Here is a 21,497-nt window from a genome sequence, read left to right as displayed (position 1 = left end):
AGCAAAGAAATTAAATCAGTAATCAAAAAATTTCCAACAAACAAGTCTAGGACCAGATGGCTTCACAGGTGAATTCTACTAAACATTTAAAGAAGAGTTAATGAGGGTTGATGGAGGATAGGTGGGTGGGGGATGGACTAGATGGGTGATGGGCATTAAGGAGGGCACTTATGATGAGCACTGGGTGTTGTATGTAAGTGATGAATCACTGAATTCTACTTCTGAAACCAATATTACACTGTATGTTAACTAACTAGAATTTAAGTAAAAATTTGAAAAGAAAAATATAAAGGAGAGTTAAGACATATTATTCTCAAACTATTCCAAAAAATAGAAAAAGAAGGAAAACTTCCAAATTCATTCTATGAGGCCAGCATTATCCTGATACCAAAACAGGATAAAGACACCACTAAAAAGAGAACTACAGGCCAATATCCCTGAGAACATGGTTGCAAAAATTCTCAACAAAATACAAGCAAACTGAATCTAACAATACATTTAAAAAAATCATTTACCATGCTCAAGTGGGATTTAATCCTGTGTTGCAAGTGTGGTTCAATATTCACAAATCAATCAGTGTGACACATCATATCAATAAGCAAAAGGATAAGAGCCATATGATCATTTCAATAGATAAAGAAACAGCATTTGACAGAGTACAACAATTCATGATAAAAACCCTCAACAAAGTAGGTTTAGAGGGAACATATCTCAACATAATGAAGGCCATATGAAGAGCTAACATCATCTACAATAGGGGAAAAAAGAGACCTTTTCCCCTACGGTCAGGAAAAAGACAAGGATGTCCATTCAAACCAGTTTTTTTTTTGTCAAATTTTTAATGTTTATTTATTTTTGAAAGATGGGGCAAGCAGGGGAGGGGCAGAGAGAGAGGGAAACACAGAGCACAGCACAGAGCCTAATTCCGGCTTGAATTCACAAGCCATGAGATCATGACCTGAGGCTCAGTCAGACCTGAGCCACCCAGGCACCCCGTATTCTCATCAGTTTTATTCAACATAGTACTGGAAGCCCTAGCCACAGCAATCAGACAATAAAAAGAAATAAAACCTCATCCAAATCAACAAGGAAGAAGTAAAATTTTGCTATTTGCAGATGACACGATACTATATCCAGAAAACTTGAAATATCCACCAAACAAACAAACCTGCCAAAACTGATGAATGAATTCAGTAAAGTCAGAATACAAAATCAATGTACAGAAATCTGCTGCCTTTCTATATACCAATATGAAGCAGCAGAAAGAGAAATTTTTAAACATCCCATTTACAAATGTGTCAGAAATAGATACCTAGGAATAAACTTAACCAAAGAAGTCAAATATCTGTACTCTAGGAACTATAAAACACTGATGAAAGAAATTGAAGATGACACAAAGAAATGGAAAGACATTTCATACTCATGAACTGGAAGAACAAATATTGTTAAAATATCTATACTACCCAAAGCAATCTACACATTTAATGCAATCACTATCAAAATACCATCAGCATTTTACACAATTATGTAAACAATCAACAAAACTAAAAGGCAGCCTGCTGAATGGAAGAAGATATATACAAATAGCATATTTAATAAAAGGTTAGTATCTACAGTGTATAAAGAACTGATAAAACTCAACACCCCCAAATAACTGAATTAAAAAATAGGCAGAAGTCACGGATATTTTCCAAAAGGAGACATACAGATAGCCAACAGACACATTAAAAGATGTTCATCGTCACTTACTATCAGGAAAATGCAAATCAAAACAACGAGATATCTCACCTGTCAGAATGACTAAAATCAAAAATACAAGAAACAACAAGTGTGGCAGAGGATGAGGAGAAATAGGAACTCTCTTGCACTGTTGGTGGGAATGCAAACTGGGGCAGCCACTGTGTAAAAGAGTATGGAGTTTCTTCAAAAAGTTAAAAATAGAACTTCTTTATGATCCAGCTATCGCACTACTTGTTATTTACCAAAAGAATAAAAAAACGCTAATTCATAGCAGCATTATTTATAATAGCCAAGATATGAAAGCAGTCCAAGTGCCCACTGATTGATGAATGGATAAAGAAGATGTGGTATACACCCACAATGGAATGCTACTCAGCCATAAAAAATGAAATTTTGTCCTTTTCAATAACATGAATGGAACTAGAGAATATAATGTTAAGCAAGTAAGTCAGAGAAAGACAAATGCAATATTATTTCACTCACAGTGAAATTTAAGAAACAAAACAAATGAGCAAAGGGAAAGAGAGAGAGAGAGAAATAGACTTTTAATTATAGAGAATGAACCAATTGCTCCAGAGGGGAGTAGGGCAGGAGGTTGGGTTAAATTGGTGATAGGAATTAAGTAGTTTCCTTTTTGTGATGACCACTGAGTGATGTATGGAATTGTTGAATCACTATATTTGCACCTAAAACTAATATAGCACTATATGTTAACTGGAATTAAAAAATTAAAAATTAAAATTAAAAAATACTATTCACATTGGAGTCCTTAAAAAGATGTTCAATGAGTTAATGTTTAAAAATATTTAGTACTGCCTCTGTATCATTAGACAATGTCGGACATGACAATATTCTCTTTTGAAGAGAGATAAGCTAAGAAGTATATTTTGTATATATTATAATTTATCTTCCTTTAAAACCAGGAAAGTAAACTTATAATAAGTTCTGATTTAGACATACTTAAAAGATTGAAAGTTAAGGGGTACCTGGGTGGCTCAGTGGGTTGAGGTCGTGATCTCTTGGTTTGTTAGTTTGAGTTATGTATTGGACTCATTGCTGTCAGTGCAAAGCCTGCTTCAGATCCTCTGTCCTCCCCCCTTTCTGCCCCTCCCCTGCTCATTCTCTCTCTCTCAAAAATAAATAAACATTTTAAAAATATTGAAACTTAAGATGTTTTAATATACACACAAAAAAGGGTCAGTTCTCCAACACATGAACCTAATAACAGAGTATCAAAATACATGAAACAAAAATTTATAGAAAGGTGAAAAAAAGAAATACACTATTATAGGTAGATACTTTAATACCACCATTGTTTAGGTAATTGATGATAAAAAATCAGGCAGAAAATCAGTAAGTATACTGTTGACCTGAACCACACTATCAATCAACTTGATCTAATTGACATTTATAGAATACTTCATCCAACAATAACAGAATACACATTCTTCTTAAGTTCAGATGGAATGTTCACCAAGAGAGACTACACTCTGGCTTGTAAAATGCACCTTAACAAATTTAAAAGAAAAGAAATCATACAAATTGTGCTGTCAGACCACAATGGAATTAAACAAGAAATCAGTAACAGAAAGACAGGTGGGCAATTTCCAGATATGTGGCAAATGAGGACCATAAGGGACACAAAACTATAACAAAATCACTTAAAATTTTTACTCACTGTTCCCTTTGTGTGTTGGTGAAGGGAATGCCTTGGAGAAAGACCTGTTCTACTGTTAGATACAAAGAGGAAAAAAGTGATGAGTTTTCATTACTCTCCCAGTGAATTAAGAGAATTAAGTTAGAATTCTGTTGTATGTCACTTAGAAGTTGACTTTGTCCACAAATGTAGTCGATCTTTATTATTTGTAGATTCTGTATTTGTGAGTTTGCCTACTGTCTAAAATATGTAACTCCAAAATCAATGTTCACAGTGTTTTCATGGTCATTCATAGATATGGGCAGAGCAGTAGGAAATTTGAGTTACTCAACTCACACATTCCCAGCTAAGGGCAAACAAAATGATGCTCTGCCTTCTTGCTTCAGCTTTCATACTACAAACAAGTTTCCTTTTCACAGTTTATTTAGTGCCATTTTTTTGTGCTTTTTTGGGGGCAATTTTGCTTTTTAAAATGACCTCCAAGCATACCACTGAAACAGGGTCTAGTTTTCCTAATTGCAAGAAAACTGTAATATGCCTTATGAAGAAAATACATGTGTTAGATTAGCATCATTCAGGCATGAGTTACAATGCTGTCGGCCCTGAGTTCAATGCTAATGAATCAACTATATATATCTTTTTTTTTAACGTTTTATTTATTTTTGAGACAAGGAGAGACAGAGCATGAACAGGGGAGGGTCAGAGAGAGGGAGACACAGAATCTGAAACAGGCTCCAGGCTTTGAGCTGTCAGCACAGAGCCCGACGTGGGGCTTGAACTCATGGACTGCGAGATCATGACCTGAGCCAAAGTCCCACGCTTAACTGACTGAGCCACCCAGGCTCCCCCATATATATCTTTAAACAGACATAAGATTATGTACTATTCTGTTGATAAAAATGTGACTAGAGGCCCAAAGGAATCTAACCCTATATTTCCCATGGGAGAAATGGTTCAAACTTTGCTAATTCAGTGTTTGTGATGACTTTATAAACCATAAGTGCCTCAGACAATGAGAGTTGACTGTAAGTACAAGTTTTTATATCTACTCTATAGTAGACACTGAACTTTGTGTTCTTCAACAAATACATATGAGTTCGTTCAATGTGCCAGACTTGTTCTAAGTAATGAGGGGACAGTAGTGTAGTAAACCAAAGACCTCAGCCTTCTTTATTTATGGAGCTTATATTCTAGTAAAGCAGAGAGGAAATAGACATATAAATGTATAATATGTTCATTATGGTAAGTGCTATGAAGTAAGCTTCCATGCTCTAGAATGTAGATTATGTAAATAAAACTCAGGGAAGCTGAGTTGCTTATGAAAAATCTAAAGTGATGCAAAATTCAAGCTCAGCTCTTGTGGCTTCAAAAACTATGCTCTTTCAATTAATTTACACTTGATCCTTCTCATGAATGTATGTACTAGATTGCACTTGTTTGTAAGAGAACTGCATCTAGGTCCTGTGAAGAAGACCCTATCTCAAAAGATAATAAATTTATACTTGAGAGCAGTTTTCAACATAGGGACCAATTTTGCCTCCCTACAGAACATTTGATAATCTTGAGACATTTTTGATTGTCCTACTTGGGTAGGGAGTGACTCTGGCATCTAGTGGGGAGAGATCAGGAATAGTACTTAACATTCTACAGAATAGAACAAAGAATTGTCTGGCCAATAGTAGTTAGATGGAGAAACTGGAACTTAGAAAGAGCTAGACAAGCAACACTTTCAAGTGGCTAGCTCATGACTCATGTGGGAAAATAAAAGATCTTATATCTTGCTTTTCTCATGATCAGATTTAATGTGCAGCATCATAGGGGAGAAAAATTTGCCACCCTAAAATGTGTCTCTTTGGCATTGGAATTATTTTAGGCTAATTAAAAAAAAACCAGAAAACTAAGTTTTTCTTTTTGGCCTCCTTTCTAATTGCTTGAAAGAATTGAGAGAGAGGACCTATTCCAGGCGGGGAGCTATCACCAGGGATAACTATAGTATAATGTGAACTAGTTATGGTAGACAGGGAGGAACCTAGCAAGGCCCATTTTGACCAAGGTCCTCACTATGTCCCATTGTTTCTGGATGGCCCAGCAAACATTTGTTTACCCAACAGTTATTCCTTACATTCTTTCCGTGAATTGCATTCCTTCATTTTGAAGCCCCAGACTCCTACCCCTATTCCTGAGTCCAGAATAATATACATACCTCATCTTACCTGTTTTTGGAATCTCTATGTATGTGGATCCCCTGTATGTACATTATTAAATTTGATTTTCTTTTGTTAATGTTTGATGTCAATTTAATTCTTAGACCAGCCAGAAGAAGCTTAAAGGGTAAAATAAAAATTTTCCTCCCCAACAGCATTATCCTACCATTGTCAATTTAATATCTTTTTAAATCTAAAATACTCTCACTATAGATGCCAATGTATCCCTTTCCCAACAATCTTCCTTTCCAAGCTGTTTGAGAATTCTCGGTATGTATTTAAGAACTGAGGAGGTAAAAATAAGAAGAAAAGGAAAGGGAGACATTGATGGCAGAATAATGGAGAGATAGATTAAAATATAAACATCAAAAAAGAAACTTGAATGACTCTCTATTATGGTCTTCCTTCTTCCCTTACCCCTCTTATGCTTCATTTAGTTCTTCTCTCTTCCTTTCAACAGATAATTATTATTTTCTTTTACTGTGCAAAGCATGATGTATAGATGAGACTATCTTTTGAGGAAATTTTGTTACTAATAAGTGTTATATTTTACAAAGTACTTTACACATCTATTATTTCATTTGAATCTTTCTATAAACCTTATTTTATAGACAAGTAAAGACTTTTATAGACAAATAAAGACTCAGGGAACATATGTGAACTTGTCCACAGTAATAGTAGAACAAGAACTCGTCTGTAGTGTTCTTTCATCTAGATAATTCCGACATAGATACGAGGATTATGACGCTATGGGGTTCTTTATTGCCCTATATTTATCAGAGTATCAGAAATGGTATTTATTTTGGATTAAAAAATCACACAAAACATGTTTTAAAAAGGTGAGATACTGTCTTGGGAATATGTAATGAAATCTACTCAAAATAACACTAAAATGAGGGTTCTGTTGAACTGCTATTAGGTATCAAGCACTAACACAAAGTAGCTCATTAAGCCCCTCAGATGTCCCATGAGCTAAATTGTTTTTATCCTATATCTGAGAGAAGAAAAAAAAATTTTTTGAGTGACCTTCCAGTTGTGTTGCCTGTATTAACTGGTAGTTTTTACGAATTAAAGGTTCCCCCCTAATAATACATTTTCATAATTTTGGTCCCAAAATTTTGTACACAAACAACCAAAATGTTGGTTAATCACATTGCAAACATGCTAATAGTTTATTTGCATCTTGCATTTAAAGGGAAAGGGACCACTTTCTGACTAAATAATTTAAATCTAAATATTAATATAAGACAGGTATCTATTCTTTTGAAGAATTTATTCATTAAGAAAACCTATATTCCACTTACTGCTCCTACTCTCTTCTGAGTCAGACCACTCATTACAGTGTTGGCTCTGATTAGAAAATATATTAGAAAATTAAAGATTTCTTGGCAATCTCTAAGTCATGGATCTGAGACCTATCTTATTCAGGGCTTTCATCTTAATTTCACTTGGGACATTTCTGGGAAATATAAGATGCCAATCTCTATGGAAAATTTGGAGCTGTCTCTCCCTAGTCCACAGAATTTGCCTAGTGTTCTAAATTCTGTCTCTAAGGCAAACAAAACAGCAGCTAAGGCTCAGTGAGTGTGGACACCTCCAGATTCTCCAGGAGGTAAATCTGCTAAATAATGTAATTTCTGCTATTTTTGCTTTTCAAGATCAATGAAGACTTAGTGAAAGCATTATATTCGGAAAGCATAGCTTGAAGCCTTATGAGAAAGGATGAGAGTTATGTACACCCTGTGTACTCATTTTCTGATTCTCTTAGGAGCCAAATTTGCTGCCTGTTATTTCTGTCGATTCATGCTTAAATGGCTTATTTCTTGGTTTTTAGTGATTTTTGGTTGTGAACTCATTTAGGGGAAATTTGTCATGAGACATGTAAGTTGTACTCCTACAGGGAGAATGTGTGTTTTCCTCTGCCAGTTGCTTGGCATCACTACCATCTTTAAAATAAATCATCTCTTTGAGGTTTGTAGGAAAACTTATTGTTTGAATTTAGTCTGCAGACATACTTAATTATTTCTTGTTATAAAATCTCAGCTAAAATGTCCTGCTGACTCTCATGGGGGTACTCTTTTTTTTTTTTTCTAACTCACCTTCTCAGTAAGAATGTAGACAGATTTATGCAGAGGCTTCCTATCAGACATTCACCTTTGGACAGAATCCATTCTTTGTCTTCTGTCATCTGTAGCTCTCAGTTTCGACCACCAGAATTGAAACTCAAGGACACCATGGGTACGTATGTGGGGTCAGAACTCACTTCCCTCTCTGGATTCCTATTTTTATTTATTTATTTTGCCTCTCAGAATTTTACTAATTTCCTCAACTTAGATGTATTTATGGTTATATATTAGATATATCAACTTAGATATATTTATGGTCAGCTATATTTACAATTAATGGCTTACATTATTTTATTATTCTTAGTGAGACAGTTTTTCAAGGTTCACAATACTGCCAGAAATGATTACTCTCTAAGATTTTATAAAAGTCTAAAATACTTCTACATAAACATTTTCATTTAACAATAGATTCAGCCGTATTCTCATATTAGTACTTATGAGTTTAACTTTTTTAAATGGCTACATAATACTACGGATAAAACAGTATTTATTTAACAACTTTCCTATTAATGGATATTTATGTTATTTTTAGTTTTTGTTATTGGTCAACATGTATATATTTGCAGATTGTATATCTAGATTAAATCTCTAGTTATAATTGCCATTAAAAAATATAATACTTAAATTTTGATATTTATTTCCAACTTGCTTTTCAGCATGCAACAATTTGAGTGAGAAAGAAAAAGTCAGTGTGCCTTAATCCTCATTGCCTTTCCATGTTGGGTTTTATTGAGCATATTATTACTAATTTCAAGGAATAGTTTGTTTCTTAACCTTGTTCTAGAATTTATTCCGTGGAGAGACAAACCATATTACAGAAATATTTTTAATAGGCATTTTTCATGCCAAATGAGGAATTGATTTGAACCAATTTTTCTCATATACAACTGAAATATAATCTTTTCAGGACAATGCCATTTGATTTCTCATCTGACTGTGATTGTCCTAACTGCTTGGAGAGTACTCAGAATGAGTCTGATTGGAATCCCTGTTTCAGCAAGAGTAGTAATGACTCTTTTTACTCAAGACCAAGAAAAAAATCCGTGTTTTGTTCTGGTGTGCATTGCTTTGCTTCTCAGTGTTGTTCCACCAGGCCAGAGAATGACACCAAAGACTCAGGGTTTCTTCCCTCGGAGGAGGAAAGCTATGTGGAGTCTTCTCAAAGCAATCATCTCGGTCTGAACCCTGAGGGCATTACAAGGAAAATCAGACCATTCAGAGAAATGACTGTCCAAGAATTACTGAGGGAGTTTGGGGATAGCAGGAAGTTCCAGCCAAACTCCATGTCCGTAGGCCACTTTAGAGATCAAGTGGTAATGAAGTTCAGAAGAGCTTTGTATTATTCTGGAATTTGGGTGACACATGTCCAAGGCCACAGACTTGAAAAGCACTTATCAGCTAATTATTTCAAGAGAAACCCTGGTTGTCTACACCGACTGGTCCCCTGGCTGAAACAGGAATTAACAGCTGTTTATGGAGACTATGGCTATACAGTGAAGAATATTCTAGCCACCATTCTCCAACATATGACAGAATATGATCTGGACAGTGAGTCTTTCATTCATCTCCTGGAACCTTATCTACAACAACACACCCACCATTTCCTGCATGAGTTTATCAGTTTTGTTCATTCACCTTATAACATGGAGACCTATGACCAACGAGCCATCTATCAATGTCCTTCTGTTTCACCAAGGGTAAATAAGAAGTCCATAGCATCAGCTTCTGTTTTGCCTTTGTCTAAGGATCAGGCTCTACTGGCATCTCAACACAGAAACACCCGGGGCCAATGGAATAATGAGCAGAAGCCTCTATCAGGCTTGAGACAGTTTCCAAATGGTAAATCTTCCTTGAAGAAATCGGAAATCCCACTACTCCATCAAAAAACAGCAAGCAAAATCCATGCTTGGGTTGAAGACAAACCAGAATCAGGTGATCACAAAGGTACAACTTCTACTAACAATATAATCTTGGATTGCCCTACACCAAGGGAAAGGGGCCCAGGCTTACTGAATTGCAAAAAAAAAGTTCAAGAGAGGAAAATGGAAGGGATAAAGTTGCTTTCTGGTAATGTCCAGGATCTGGGAAAGAGTGACACAACTGCACATACCTTCAGTTCCCTGGAAATTTTTAATCAGGGGCAGTCATGTCAGTGCAGTCTAAAAGAAGGAAGGATTTTGAGCCCGGACCAGCAGATCAATTTCCAGGAAAAAGAAGCAGAAAAGAATAAACACTCAGATTCACCACCAAAGATTTTTCAAAGAAGATTGCCGAGAGAAAGATCCTTGTTAAGTTACAAATCCAGAAAGAGGGACCCCTCTTGGAGTTGCGTTTCAGAAACTGCCCTTTCTTCTAAGAGAAATAGTAGGAAGCTGAGATCTTTCAAAAAGAAGAGGTTGAAGGGCAAACAGTCCTCCCAATTTACAGAAGCTGGTTCACATTTCAGTAGAAGAGTCCAAAGACAATCACAGTGCAATACTCACAGATCCAAATCTTGGTGTGTTGGGCTTACAAAGAGATCTTTAAGCAGAGAATCAAGTAATCCCTCTCTGAAAGGAAGTAACAGAAGTGAATGCTTCATTCAAAATATATGCTGTGTGTGCTCAAAAGTGAAGAATGTGCATAGTTATGAATCAAACTATGGGAGAGCATCTTCAACCACAGTTCAACATGTGAAATTTCCTTCAACTGCTGGGAAGAGACCCAAGTGTTCTTCTAAATGTGAGAGTACTTCTGAAGCTGAAAGCCCCTGTAACAGTTTCATATGCCTACAGATTGAGAAACACAGGTCTCCAAGTAAACAAGAGATGAAGCAAAAAACTGCATTTCCTAGAGCTGGCAAAACTAGAGCAGTTACACACAGAAAAAACAAATGCCAGTGTCCAGATATAAGAACCACAAAGGAAGTCAGTGAAGTGAGGGATCTGAATGATATAAGGCAGAGGAGTAGTCTTTCTGAGTGTGCAGCTTCTTGCAGGAAGCCAATCCAAAAGAAAAAGAATATAAGCCTTCAGAAATGTCACCTGGCCATGAATGAACGTAAAGGAGACAAAGTATTAGAAACAGATGGGTGCAAATTGTTTTGAAAGGCAAATCAGTCTATTCAACTAGCCACCAAGAATCTTTGAAAATATGAATATAATCTGGAAAAGATTCTTCCCATCACTTTGTAACTGGAACTAAAAGCCTGATGAATTAAATTTAAGGCTTTCTATAGAGACAAATGCATATTATTAAATTGGCCATATATCTAAATATTATTTCAGTCTTTTTTTTCTCATGAACTGAATTCTTAAAATATTTAGCTTATATTTTAGTTTCCAGATTTAACTATGAAGATTATCTGCCAAAAGCTGCAAACACCACAAAGACTATACTAATGATGGGAGTATATATTACTTAACACAATGTATGCATGTTAAGTATTACCAAACACAAGTGTTATTTTTTAAAGATACCTATATATTTTTTCATTTTTAAAGAAATATATATGTATATATATTTTAAGTGTTACATATACATACATATAACACTTAAAATATATATATGTGTATATATATATATATATATATATATTCCAAACCTAATGCATTTTGCAATTCATAGAAAATAAGGAGAAATGGTCACTATCTTAAGACATAGTCATTGCCTTCAAGAATCTCACCATCTAGTTATAAAAACAGCTACAAATAAATAGAAAAAAATAAACATCTTTGGGATACTTGGCACTACCTTCCTACCCTGAAAACTGTGCCTTCATTATCTTCATTTAAGGCTGCCATATGATGGGTAGCTGATTCCCTACCCATTGTAAACTGGTCCAGTAATGGTAACTATACCAAAGCCAAGCTAATCATAGTATTTTTGCCCCTCTGGCCACACAATTGATGAGTCCAGTGGTGGTCAAGTCATAGTACTCCCTTGAGATTTTTCAACTGGTTCTGATGAAGAGAGTTATTCTTCTACCCTTCCAGTGGCAGATAGTAAAAGCTTTAAAGCTTGGATTGCTATTAAGAGCTATATTTCTCAATTTGTGAAGAAAACCAGTTTGAACTAAGAGTAGAAAGCTAACAAAGGAAAGCAAGACAAGTCATGAGGAGAGAGTCTTGGAGTCAGGAACTGGATCTTCTAGAACTTGAGTTGTCCTCTTGTTATTCACATGATTTTATTTTTTGACCCTCTTTAGGTTTTGTGAATCAATACATTTCCTCTCTGCCTATCTTATTAAACAGACACTTCCAGTTACTTACAATCATGGGGAAGTGACAAATGGCAGTCTGGGAGAGAATAGTCAGGGAGCAACGATTCCCTTGGGGAGATTTCTGTAGGCTTCTTGGAGAAGTAGTATGTAAATACTGTTTTGAAAAATAAGTAGCAGTTTCGCAGGTTAATATGTTGGTAAATGCTATCAAGAAAAATGAGCAACGTAAAAAAAAACTAATATAACATTGTGTGTCAACTATACTTTAATTTAAAAAAAAGAAGAAGAAAAATGAGCAACTTGAAAACAAATTAGAGAGATAAAAATTTCCAGCACTCTCCCTCCAGTGTAACTGGGAAATTCTGAGACGGTGAGAAGTGAGGCTGATCCCAGGTTGTAAACAGGAATGAACTCTGGCTTCTCTGGGTCCACAGTAGTTATAAAGCACCTAAATGTAGCACAGGACTCAAACTTCAAATTAAAAAAATAACATTTTGTGTTAATAACTCCCCTTTAAAAATAATCGAGATGTTCTTGCAGAAATCTTAGAAAACCTGTTTAATGGATATAAATGTGTTCCAGTACATTCAAAATTTATATATATATTTAAAATTTATATATATTTATAATTTTATATTTATATATATTTATATTTATATATAATTATACGTAATTATATATATATGTGTGCATATATATACACACACATACATGTGTGTAACATATATATATATACACACATGCATATATACACACCCTATATCTATATCTATATCATCTATATCTATATCTATGTATTTAGAGAGGGAGAGAGAGAGCAAGCGTGAGTGAGAAGGGTGGGAAGGAGGGAGGAAGGGAGAGAGAAAGAGAGAGAGAGAGAGAGAGAGAGAGAGAGAGAGAGAGAGAGAGAATCTCAAGTAGGCTCTAGTCTCAGCACAGAGCCCAATGTGGGGTTTGATCCCATGACCCTGGGACCATGACCTGAACAGAAATCAAGAGTCAGACTCTCAACCCCGAGCCACCCAAGCGCCCCTCTTTTTTTTTTTTTTAAACACACTTACATCAAGTGAGCAGTACACTATAAACAATGAGCTAAACCTTTCATGGTAAAAACTCATGGGAAATATACATAAAGTCCTGAAATTAGTAACAGGAAATCAATTGCAGTGGTTTAAAGTCACTACAACTTAGTAACAGATTATAAAGGAAAATAAAATTGTTATTGTGGTCAAAAGTGTACTTATAAGCTAATGACTAGGCTGCGATCAAAGATGTAGAGAATTTCTCCAGGTAGGGAAAACCAAAATGGATATCAAATACATGAATAGATATTCTCTAGGAAAGTATATTTCTTTGGATTATTTAGAAAATGAATTTGGCTTTAAGGAGGAAGATATAGGAAAGTGATTTTTTTTAATGAAAGAAAGCCTGTCCTATTAGAGGGGTCATATGGTTCCTATCAGGATGGACATATGGTAGATCAAGAGGCCAATGGAGGGAAGGAGCTCTCGTCCTTAGAAGTGTTCATGCTTGGCTGGATCCCAAAAATGTGGGAAATCTGATTGAATGTTTTATAAATTCCCATTTGACTCAAAGATTCCAAGATTAATTAAGGAGTCACAAAAATGTGCTAATGAACCAAAAACATCATACTTATAAAATGTGCAACATCTTTTCTTGAATGGGGAAAAAGAAAAAAAATTCATGATAATACAGTAATAGTAATTAATATTGAAAGTTTACTATTTATGACACATACATAAATTCTATCAGGTATTATTTGTATCTTCATTTTATGGATGAAGGAAACTGAGGTTTATTGATGCTACTTGCTGGAGGACTCAAATCCAGTAAGTGCTTCAGTCTGGATTGAAACCCAGATGGCCTTACCTTCAGAGTTACTGATCTTAAAACCAACTTTACCTTGTTTACTTTTTTGTTGTTGTGGTCTTTTTTAGTTATCACCTGTCTTTCACACTTTGATGAACACATTCACAAATACTGTTGTTTTACCTTTACAACAAGTGAATAAATTTTGTTTAATTATGCCTATGTTTTCAATGAAGAAAAAAAGTTTCAAAGTTTTATCCTAACAAGCAACAGAGCTGAGAGCCAAACTATAGGTTTAACTGCCCATGCTTTGTGTTTATATAGCTTGTCATGCTTGACTGAGCCTTTCAAATCTAACTCAAAGGTACCTATGACCCTTAATCCCTACTCCTCTCTGCTACTGAGTGCACTTTTTCATTCAAAATCCAGAATACCAATATAATCGTGCAGAGTGAGGCATTAAGGGTTCACTTTACTTATTTGTAAGGATAAAAGGCAATTCCTCTTTTCCAAGTTCACCCTGAATTGTCCTTTTGATGCTAATGGGGTTCATCTCAGCCAGCAAGGAGAAGGCAGGTGAATGATTTTCAATACACATGCTTCAGTTCACACGGTATCTTCTATAGCATGTGGGTCAGTTGAATCTCTGAAGCCCAGGGCCAGTTTTCATCTCTGTCCTTGACTCTAATGTTCTTTGGTCTGACACTTCTTTAGGTACATTTCATCTATCTAATGAGAAGCAGGTAAGGAGAAATGAGGTGTCTGAAGATACTTGAGAGTCACTGTCAGGTGTGAATATTTAAAAAAAATGGGTTAACGCTTGTATCTTTCTATTATGCATATTTTAATTAATGTATATTGATCAAGCCTCACAGCAACTGCTTAGGAAAGACTTTTTCATCTGTGCTCACTGGAACCATTAGTATAACTTCCTAACTGGTTTCCCTGCTTCTGTGCACGCTGTCTCTCTAGATCATCATCCACACTGCTACAGTTATTCTAATATACAAATTTATTTGTTTAATTTTCCTGCCTAAAATTCTTCAGGGGTTCCCTATTTCAGAGAGGATAAAGTCCAAATTCTTTACTTTTGCATACCCTTTACCCTTTGGCCTCAACCCATTCCTATATCTTTCTGTCCTAAAAGACAAAACACACAAACACATACATACATATTATGCACAAGGACATATATACACATCCTTATATCTACATACATCATCTCTTAGCAATAAAATAGATGGTAACCTCCCTGCCTTATACAAATGCACTCCCTTCACAACACTTATTCCAGTGTCTTGCATATAATAGGTGTTCAATACACATTTTTCCTATAATTGGTCTGGTACTATTGAGCTGTGTGATCTTGGATAAGTTAGTTAACTTCTCTGCAATTCGGTTTCCAACTTTAGTTAAATGATACTGATTCAATCGCTTTTTGAATCACTGATCTGATGTTCCATACAATGATGTCACTGCAATACATCTGAAACTTTTTCTTCTTTATTGTCAGTGGTTTTGACTGGACTCCTCTTTCACATTCACCTAGCCTTCTTTGTCACATTATTGTGGTCCATGGTGGATTGTAAGTTGTTTACTGGATTATAATATAATTTGGACCTACAACATTCAGCTAGAGGATTTCCTAGATTTCTTTCCATTTCTAACCTATTAATCTTGATTTTTGGATTTAAGTTAAACAGTCATTTCAAAGTGAGCTACTAATATTATACAGAGAAATACAACAAATTTTATCACATTGTTTAAGTGACCCAAAGTAAAATTTTAGGACACTGGTTAGAAATGCTGCCATGTGCAGATTTATTTCATTGATATATCATTTATTATTGTATAAAGCATCTGAACACAGGTAGCTTCAACAGTTTTAGTAATGCGCAACTATAACGCTGTTTAGGGAGTTGGCAGGCATATTTTTATGTTAGGTTTCAGAACAAGCAAATATATTATAAATGTTACTTTTATATACCAACTACTAGACAAAAACATTTTGAAATATAAAGATTCTGCATATATACTTACTTATCGAGAACTCAGAAGAATAAGGTGCTATGCTTCAGCAGAAATATAGTGCTTGGATGTTAAAACAAGCAAAGAACAGACACAACAGCCTAATTGCTGAAGCAAGGCAATCATCAATTTCTCCCCTGCTTCACTATTTAATGCTTTCTCAATTTCTACTGTCTACTGCATCATGTTCTTTGCTTTTTCTTTTTCAAATGTGATCCAAAGTCCCAAGATGCAATGATACCAGTAGAATGCTGGTTCGGCAGTTAGGCCAAGCCACTGTCTTCTTCATGAGTTCTTAGCTTAGAATATTCTTTGTTTCACTGTTTTCTTAGACAATACTTACTTTCTAGAATCCATTCAAGGGATACTTCTTTGAAGCCTAACTTGATTATTTTCCCAAATATCAAGCTATTACAAATGAACAATTTCCTTTGTATCCCCATACAAACTTCTATTGGAACATCAAAAATACTTATTTTGACTTTTTATCATGCATGTCTGGGTCCACCCCACCCCCTTCCCCTGACCCAAGAAAGGGACCTTCTTCAAGAAAAGAAGCAGCATGGCACGTAACGGGTACTTAATGAGTGCTAAATGAATGAATTAATGATAAAGGGTACAAAACAAAGTTTTATTTAAGTAGGTCATTGGTTGTAAGAGCCATCTTGAGGAAACAGTGACTCAAAAAGGATCCCTACCATGAAGTCCAGTGTGATCTATTCTAATCACTTTTCTCTATTAAACCTAAAAGTTAGTCAACTGTGCCCAACAAGGATGCCCTTATGTAATCATGGTGTATTAATATGAAATTCTCTATGTACTGTATTAAAATGACACTTTCAGGGGCACCTGGGTGGCTCAATCAGTTAAGTGTACAACTCTTGGTTTTGGCTCATGATTCGTGAGATTGAGCCCTGCATTGGACTCTGCTCTGACACCATGGAGCCTGCTTGAGATTTTCCCTCTCTCCCTCTCTCTCTCTCTGCCCCTCCCCTACTTGTGCTCTCTTTCTTGCAAAATAAATAAACTTTAAAAAATGACACTTGTTGGGGCTCCTGGGTGGCGCAGTCGGTTAAGCGTCTGACTTCAGCCAGGTCACGATCTCGCGGTCCGGGAGTTCGAGCCCTGCGTCAGGCTCTGGGCTGATGGCTCAGAGCCTGGAGCCTGTTTCCGATTCTGTGTCTCCCTCTCTCTCTGCCCCTCCCCCGTTCATGCTCTGTCTCTCTCTGTCCTAAAAATAAATAAACGTTGAAAAAAAATTTAAAAAAAAATGACACTTGTTACTTGATAGAAATTCAGAGTCTCAGCCTCCAACTTGAATCTGAATCTGCATTTTAATATTATCCTCAGTGATTAATATGTATATTAGTTTGAGAAACATTTCTTGAAAATAACAGTTGTAGGGCTGAACTCCATCTGGAAATTATGATTTTACCCAAACTTTTAAAAGAGAGAGGGAGACACACACAGAGAGAGACTATGTGACTTTAACATTACATGTGTAACAAGCAGATGGACCATTCTATACAGGGAACATACGTAAATGTAAATTCACAGGCAGAAATGCATTGGTAGAATATGTTTATGAACTCCATTAGTCTCAAACTCTGATCAAAGAAAGCTTTAAGAAACACAAATTCAACTAGAGCACATTGATTTAACAAAATGAAATTATTTTGAAATCATTTTAGGAGGCACTATAGCATCATGGCAAAAAGCATAGACTCCAGGGTCAGGCTGTCTGGATTCAAATCCTTGTTCTATACTTACTAGCTGTGTGAACTCGGGCAAGTTATTTAAAACATCTGTTCCTCAACTTCATCATATATAAATGAGGATAATAGTACCTAGTTCAAAGGGTTGTTATGAGGAGTCAATTTTTGTAAGGTGCTTGAAACAATACCTGGCAATAATGCCATATAAATATAAAACATATATATTTGCTGTTTGCTAATATTTATTATCATTATTGTTGTTAAACACTTGGCATATGAAATGACACAGGTTGGTGTGGACACAAGAATTGAAGAGGCAGAGAATAGAGGAAGGCAAATGGGCAATTGTGATGTGATGAGCATCACTGGGGTTTAGAGCATGAGTAATCAGGAAGTAGGAGACAATCAGGAGGGTCAGGCTACCAAAAAGGGAACAGAAAGGCAGAGGAAAAAACTATCAATTATTGAGTACATACAATGTGCTGGGGACAGTTTCAGAAGCCTTCATAAATATTAGCTGGTTTAATCCTCAATTCACTGATGAGATCTTTCTTTTACCCTATACTACATAATGTGGAAACTAATGCAGGAAAGCTAAATTAATTATTTGTGATTTTAAAAAGTAGATGATCATAGAGTTTGATTGAACACAGGGCTGAACACAGGGCTGTTTAGATTTAACAATTCCTACACCACTTGTTCAATCAGTAGGAAATGGACTAATTCTTTCCAGCATGATCTAAGCTCTTTTAACGGTGATGATGATAATAATAATGATGACTGATGGTGGTGGTGGTGGCTAACACTAGTGTGGTGCTTACTGTGTGCCAAGAACTATGCTAAACCTATCGTTTGTGTTACCTTTTTTAATTGTACAAAGAACTTTTTGAGGAAGTTATATTATTACAATCCTTATTTTACAGATAAAAAAACTGAGGCACAAAGGACTTAAGGTACTTGCCCAAGGTTATACAGATAATAGTGGGAGAGCTGGCTCTCACTCCAAACAGTATGAAGCTAATGTCCATGCTCTTAACCATCACACTGTACTGTCTCCTGTTAAAACAACAGCAACATGTTGGACAAGGAGCAATGAATTCACATTTTTAAGCACCCGTTGTTCATTAGAACACATGTTCCTATATTCTCACTACTATGAGGGAGAAGTTTTGATGTGAGACTTTAAGGAAATTGGGAACCAAAGTCTAAAATGCATGATATGAATGGGAGAGACAGATGGCCCTAAAAATAACCATGTTTCAGACAGCAAATAGTTTTGGCTTTGTAGGAATATGGTCTCTGTAACAACTAGTTATCTCTGTCATTGTAGCACGAAAGCAACCAAAGATGCTACATAATTGAAAGAGTGTGGCTAAGTACCAATAAAACTTCATATACAAAAATAGTCGGTGGGCTAGATTTGGCCCAGGGCCCATCATTTTCAGATCCCTATTGCTAACCTTCAAGTAATGAAAACAACGTACCATTTTTCCTTTATGGTAACCAGGTAGTACAATCCGTGATTAACATAATATACTATTATTTAGGATTCTGTTTCTCAAGAATTAAAGCAACACTGATGAAACAGAAAGAGATGTTGAATGTAGGATATTAGTGCTACAAAGAGCTGACTCTGCCAATGGTCTATTTTTGGAAAGGCAAAATATTTTAAGGGATGTGGATGCTTTGCTTTATTCTACAAATTATAAGTAAATCATGAACCACTAGAGCCATCCCTAGAGAGAATCTTTAAGCTATGAAAAAAATTAAAGTTTATTTTTTTCAAAAAATGGCTACCAAAGTGAGGTGTCAGATTGAGATCATAGATTGCGTTCCCCACTTTCCCTTCTCCACTTTTCATCCTATCAGCATTTATAATAACTCCATGATGACAAATTATAGTCATTTCATCCTGAAAGATATATTGCATCCACATGTGGGCCAAGTGATTTAATCTTGATTAGAGCTGTCTGAAGTCTTGTCAGATGGGTTAGCGATTGGTCATGTACTTCATAACACCGCTATTAAATCTACTGGGAATTAACATGTTAAATCCATAATCATGCTTTATTGCCTGTATAATCCTGGGTTAACTGCAAAACGAAGTTGATTCATTTTTCACATGTTCACCAAAGTGAAGTCATATTTTTCCCTTAACTAGTAATTAACCTTTATGGCTTTATTAACTACTTTATTAAATTTAAATGAAATGTTTATTGGAAAGAGTTCATGGGAAGTGTAAACCACAATGACAGTGTGGCCCTGGTGATGTCCTGTTTCCTGAAACCTCTCTATTAAAAAGGTTCATATTACAAGTAGTTCATTTTTTATCACAAGGTACCAGTGCTTGTAACTTAATAGGCAGTATAATAAAATAAGCAATGGCTTTTGAGTCAGATAGACCTGGGACCAAATTCATATCTAATTGCCTACTAGCTATACGCTCCTAGTTAATTTACCCAAAATCTCTGAGTCTCAGTTTCCTTGTATGTAATATATAGTGAGGATAAAGGATATGAATGAAATAGCGGGGAAGATATCAGAGGTACTCAATCTGCAAAAAGTAATTAAAAAAAATTTTAATGTGTATTTATTTGAGAGAGAGAGAGAAACAGAGCATGAGCAGGGGTGGGGCAGAGAGAAAGGGAGACACAGAATCCAAAGCAGTCTCCAGACTCCAAGATGTCAGCACAGAGCCTGATGCAGGACTCGAACCCAAATGAACAGGACATCATGACCTGAGCCAAAGTTCGATGTTTAACTGACTGAGCCACCCAGGCGCCCCTGCTAATTTTTAGCCAAGCTCCTATCTTAGGTTGAAACAGGAACATTTTGGTGTGGCACTCACATAGGAGAGAGAGAAAGCTGCAAAACAAAGGATGGTGTTTATTCCTAACTTCTTCCTATTTTGCCCAGTCCCAAGAATTGGATATGAACCCCACAGAGAGAGAGTCTCTGGTATGGGCTGTTAATATCTTCTATTAGGAGTTTCCAGGACTGCCACTTAGCCTAAATAGGTACCTTGTACAAATCAGAAAAAGGTTGCCCTTGGGGCAGAGACAGCTCTGTGGACACAGAACTTGTCAAAGTTTTGTGTGAAGAAGATAGACTGGGACTCACTGTCTTGATGAGCAGAGCATGGGTTGGATATCAGCTCCCCTAGCTTATCAGCAGGGCACGCTTTTTCAGACCACAACCCACATATCTGCATGTGTTCCCTGAGCCCCAAACTTTTAACTGGGCATTTGGTTGTCCAGCTGGAGACAAATTTCCCAGCCTCTGCTGTAATAGGAGTAGACACGTGAATTAGTTCCAGCTAATGGGATATATGCAGCTGTGATGTCCATAATATAACCTCCAGTCACTTTCTTAAGCAAAGCCTCTTATTTTGGATACTCTCTTCCTTTTTCCTTTGTCTGGGAAATGGCAATGATTGGATGGCCACCTCAGATATAAAGATCAAAGTCATGTTTTGAGGATGGCAGAGATAGTCCATCAACCTGGGGGGAACAAAGCCACCCTCAGCCCTGGGCTCTTCACTTCTAGAATGTACATCAGCAGAAATAAGCTTCTATCACGCAGAAACCACGATGCATTGGGATTGTTTCGTCCTACCAGCGTAGCTTGTACTCTAATATAGGGCTTTTCTTTTTTATTTCTTTTCACTTTTTTATATTAGTTTTATGCATAATAGCAAAAAAAATGGGAATAGCCCAGGTGTCTAATTAAGAACTGACAAAGACACACAACAATGGGATCATGGAATACTCCTAACAATGAAAGAGAACAAACTACTTTCTCTGTTTATGAATCTTATAGACATAAGGTTGGGTGAAAGAAGCCAGACACAAAAGAGAAATACTGTATTTTTTCATGTGTATGAAATTCTAAGCCAGGAAAACCTAATATAAAGTGAAGGAAATCAGACTAGTTATTATATTGAGGGAGAATTACTGGGAAGGGAATGAAGGAACTTTTGGAGGTGATTCCACTGTT

General features: G+C 36.0%; 1 protein-coding gene across 3 annotated transcripts; it reads left to right on the top strand.

The window, feature by feature from the left end:
• Positions 1–7,142: 7,142 nt before the first annotated feature.
• Positions 7,143–10,982, top strand: LOC106979335 (E3 ubiquitin-protein ligase Topors-like). Of its 3 annotated transcripts, XM_027039589.2 has the most exons (3): positions 7,143–7,213; positions 7,709–7,839; positions 8,384–10,982. In XM_027039589.2, exon 3 carries the CDS (start codon positions 8,639–8,641, stop codon positions 10,811–10,813), a length of 2,175 nt encoding a protein of 724 aa, XP_026895390.1. In that variant the 5' UTR covers positions 7,143–7,213; positions 7,709–7,839; positions 8,384–8,638; the 3' UTR covers positions 10,814–10,982. The 3 variants fall into 3 exon arrangements, with proteins under 3 accessions (XP_026895390.1, XP_026895391.1, XP_053060825.1); XM_027039590.2 differs by lacking the exon at positions 7,709–7,839 and having other exon boundaries at positions 7,159–7,213; XM_053204850.1 differs by lacking the exon at positions 7,143–7,213 and having other exon boundaries at positions 7,255–7,839.
• Positions 10,983–21,497: the final 10,515 nt, after the last annotated feature.

The sequence above is a fragment of the Acinonyx jubatus genome, chromosome D4, assembly GCF_027475565.1.
Source record: "Acinonyx jubatus isolate Ajub_Pintada_27869175 chromosome D4, VMU_Ajub_asm_v1.0, whole genome shotgun sequence".
NCBI classification, from domain to species: domain Eukaryota; kingdom Metazoa; phylum Chordata; class Mammalia; order Carnivora; family Felidae; genus Acinonyx; species Acinonyx jubatus.
This window is presented reverse-complemented; position numbering and strand designations above follow the sequence as displayed.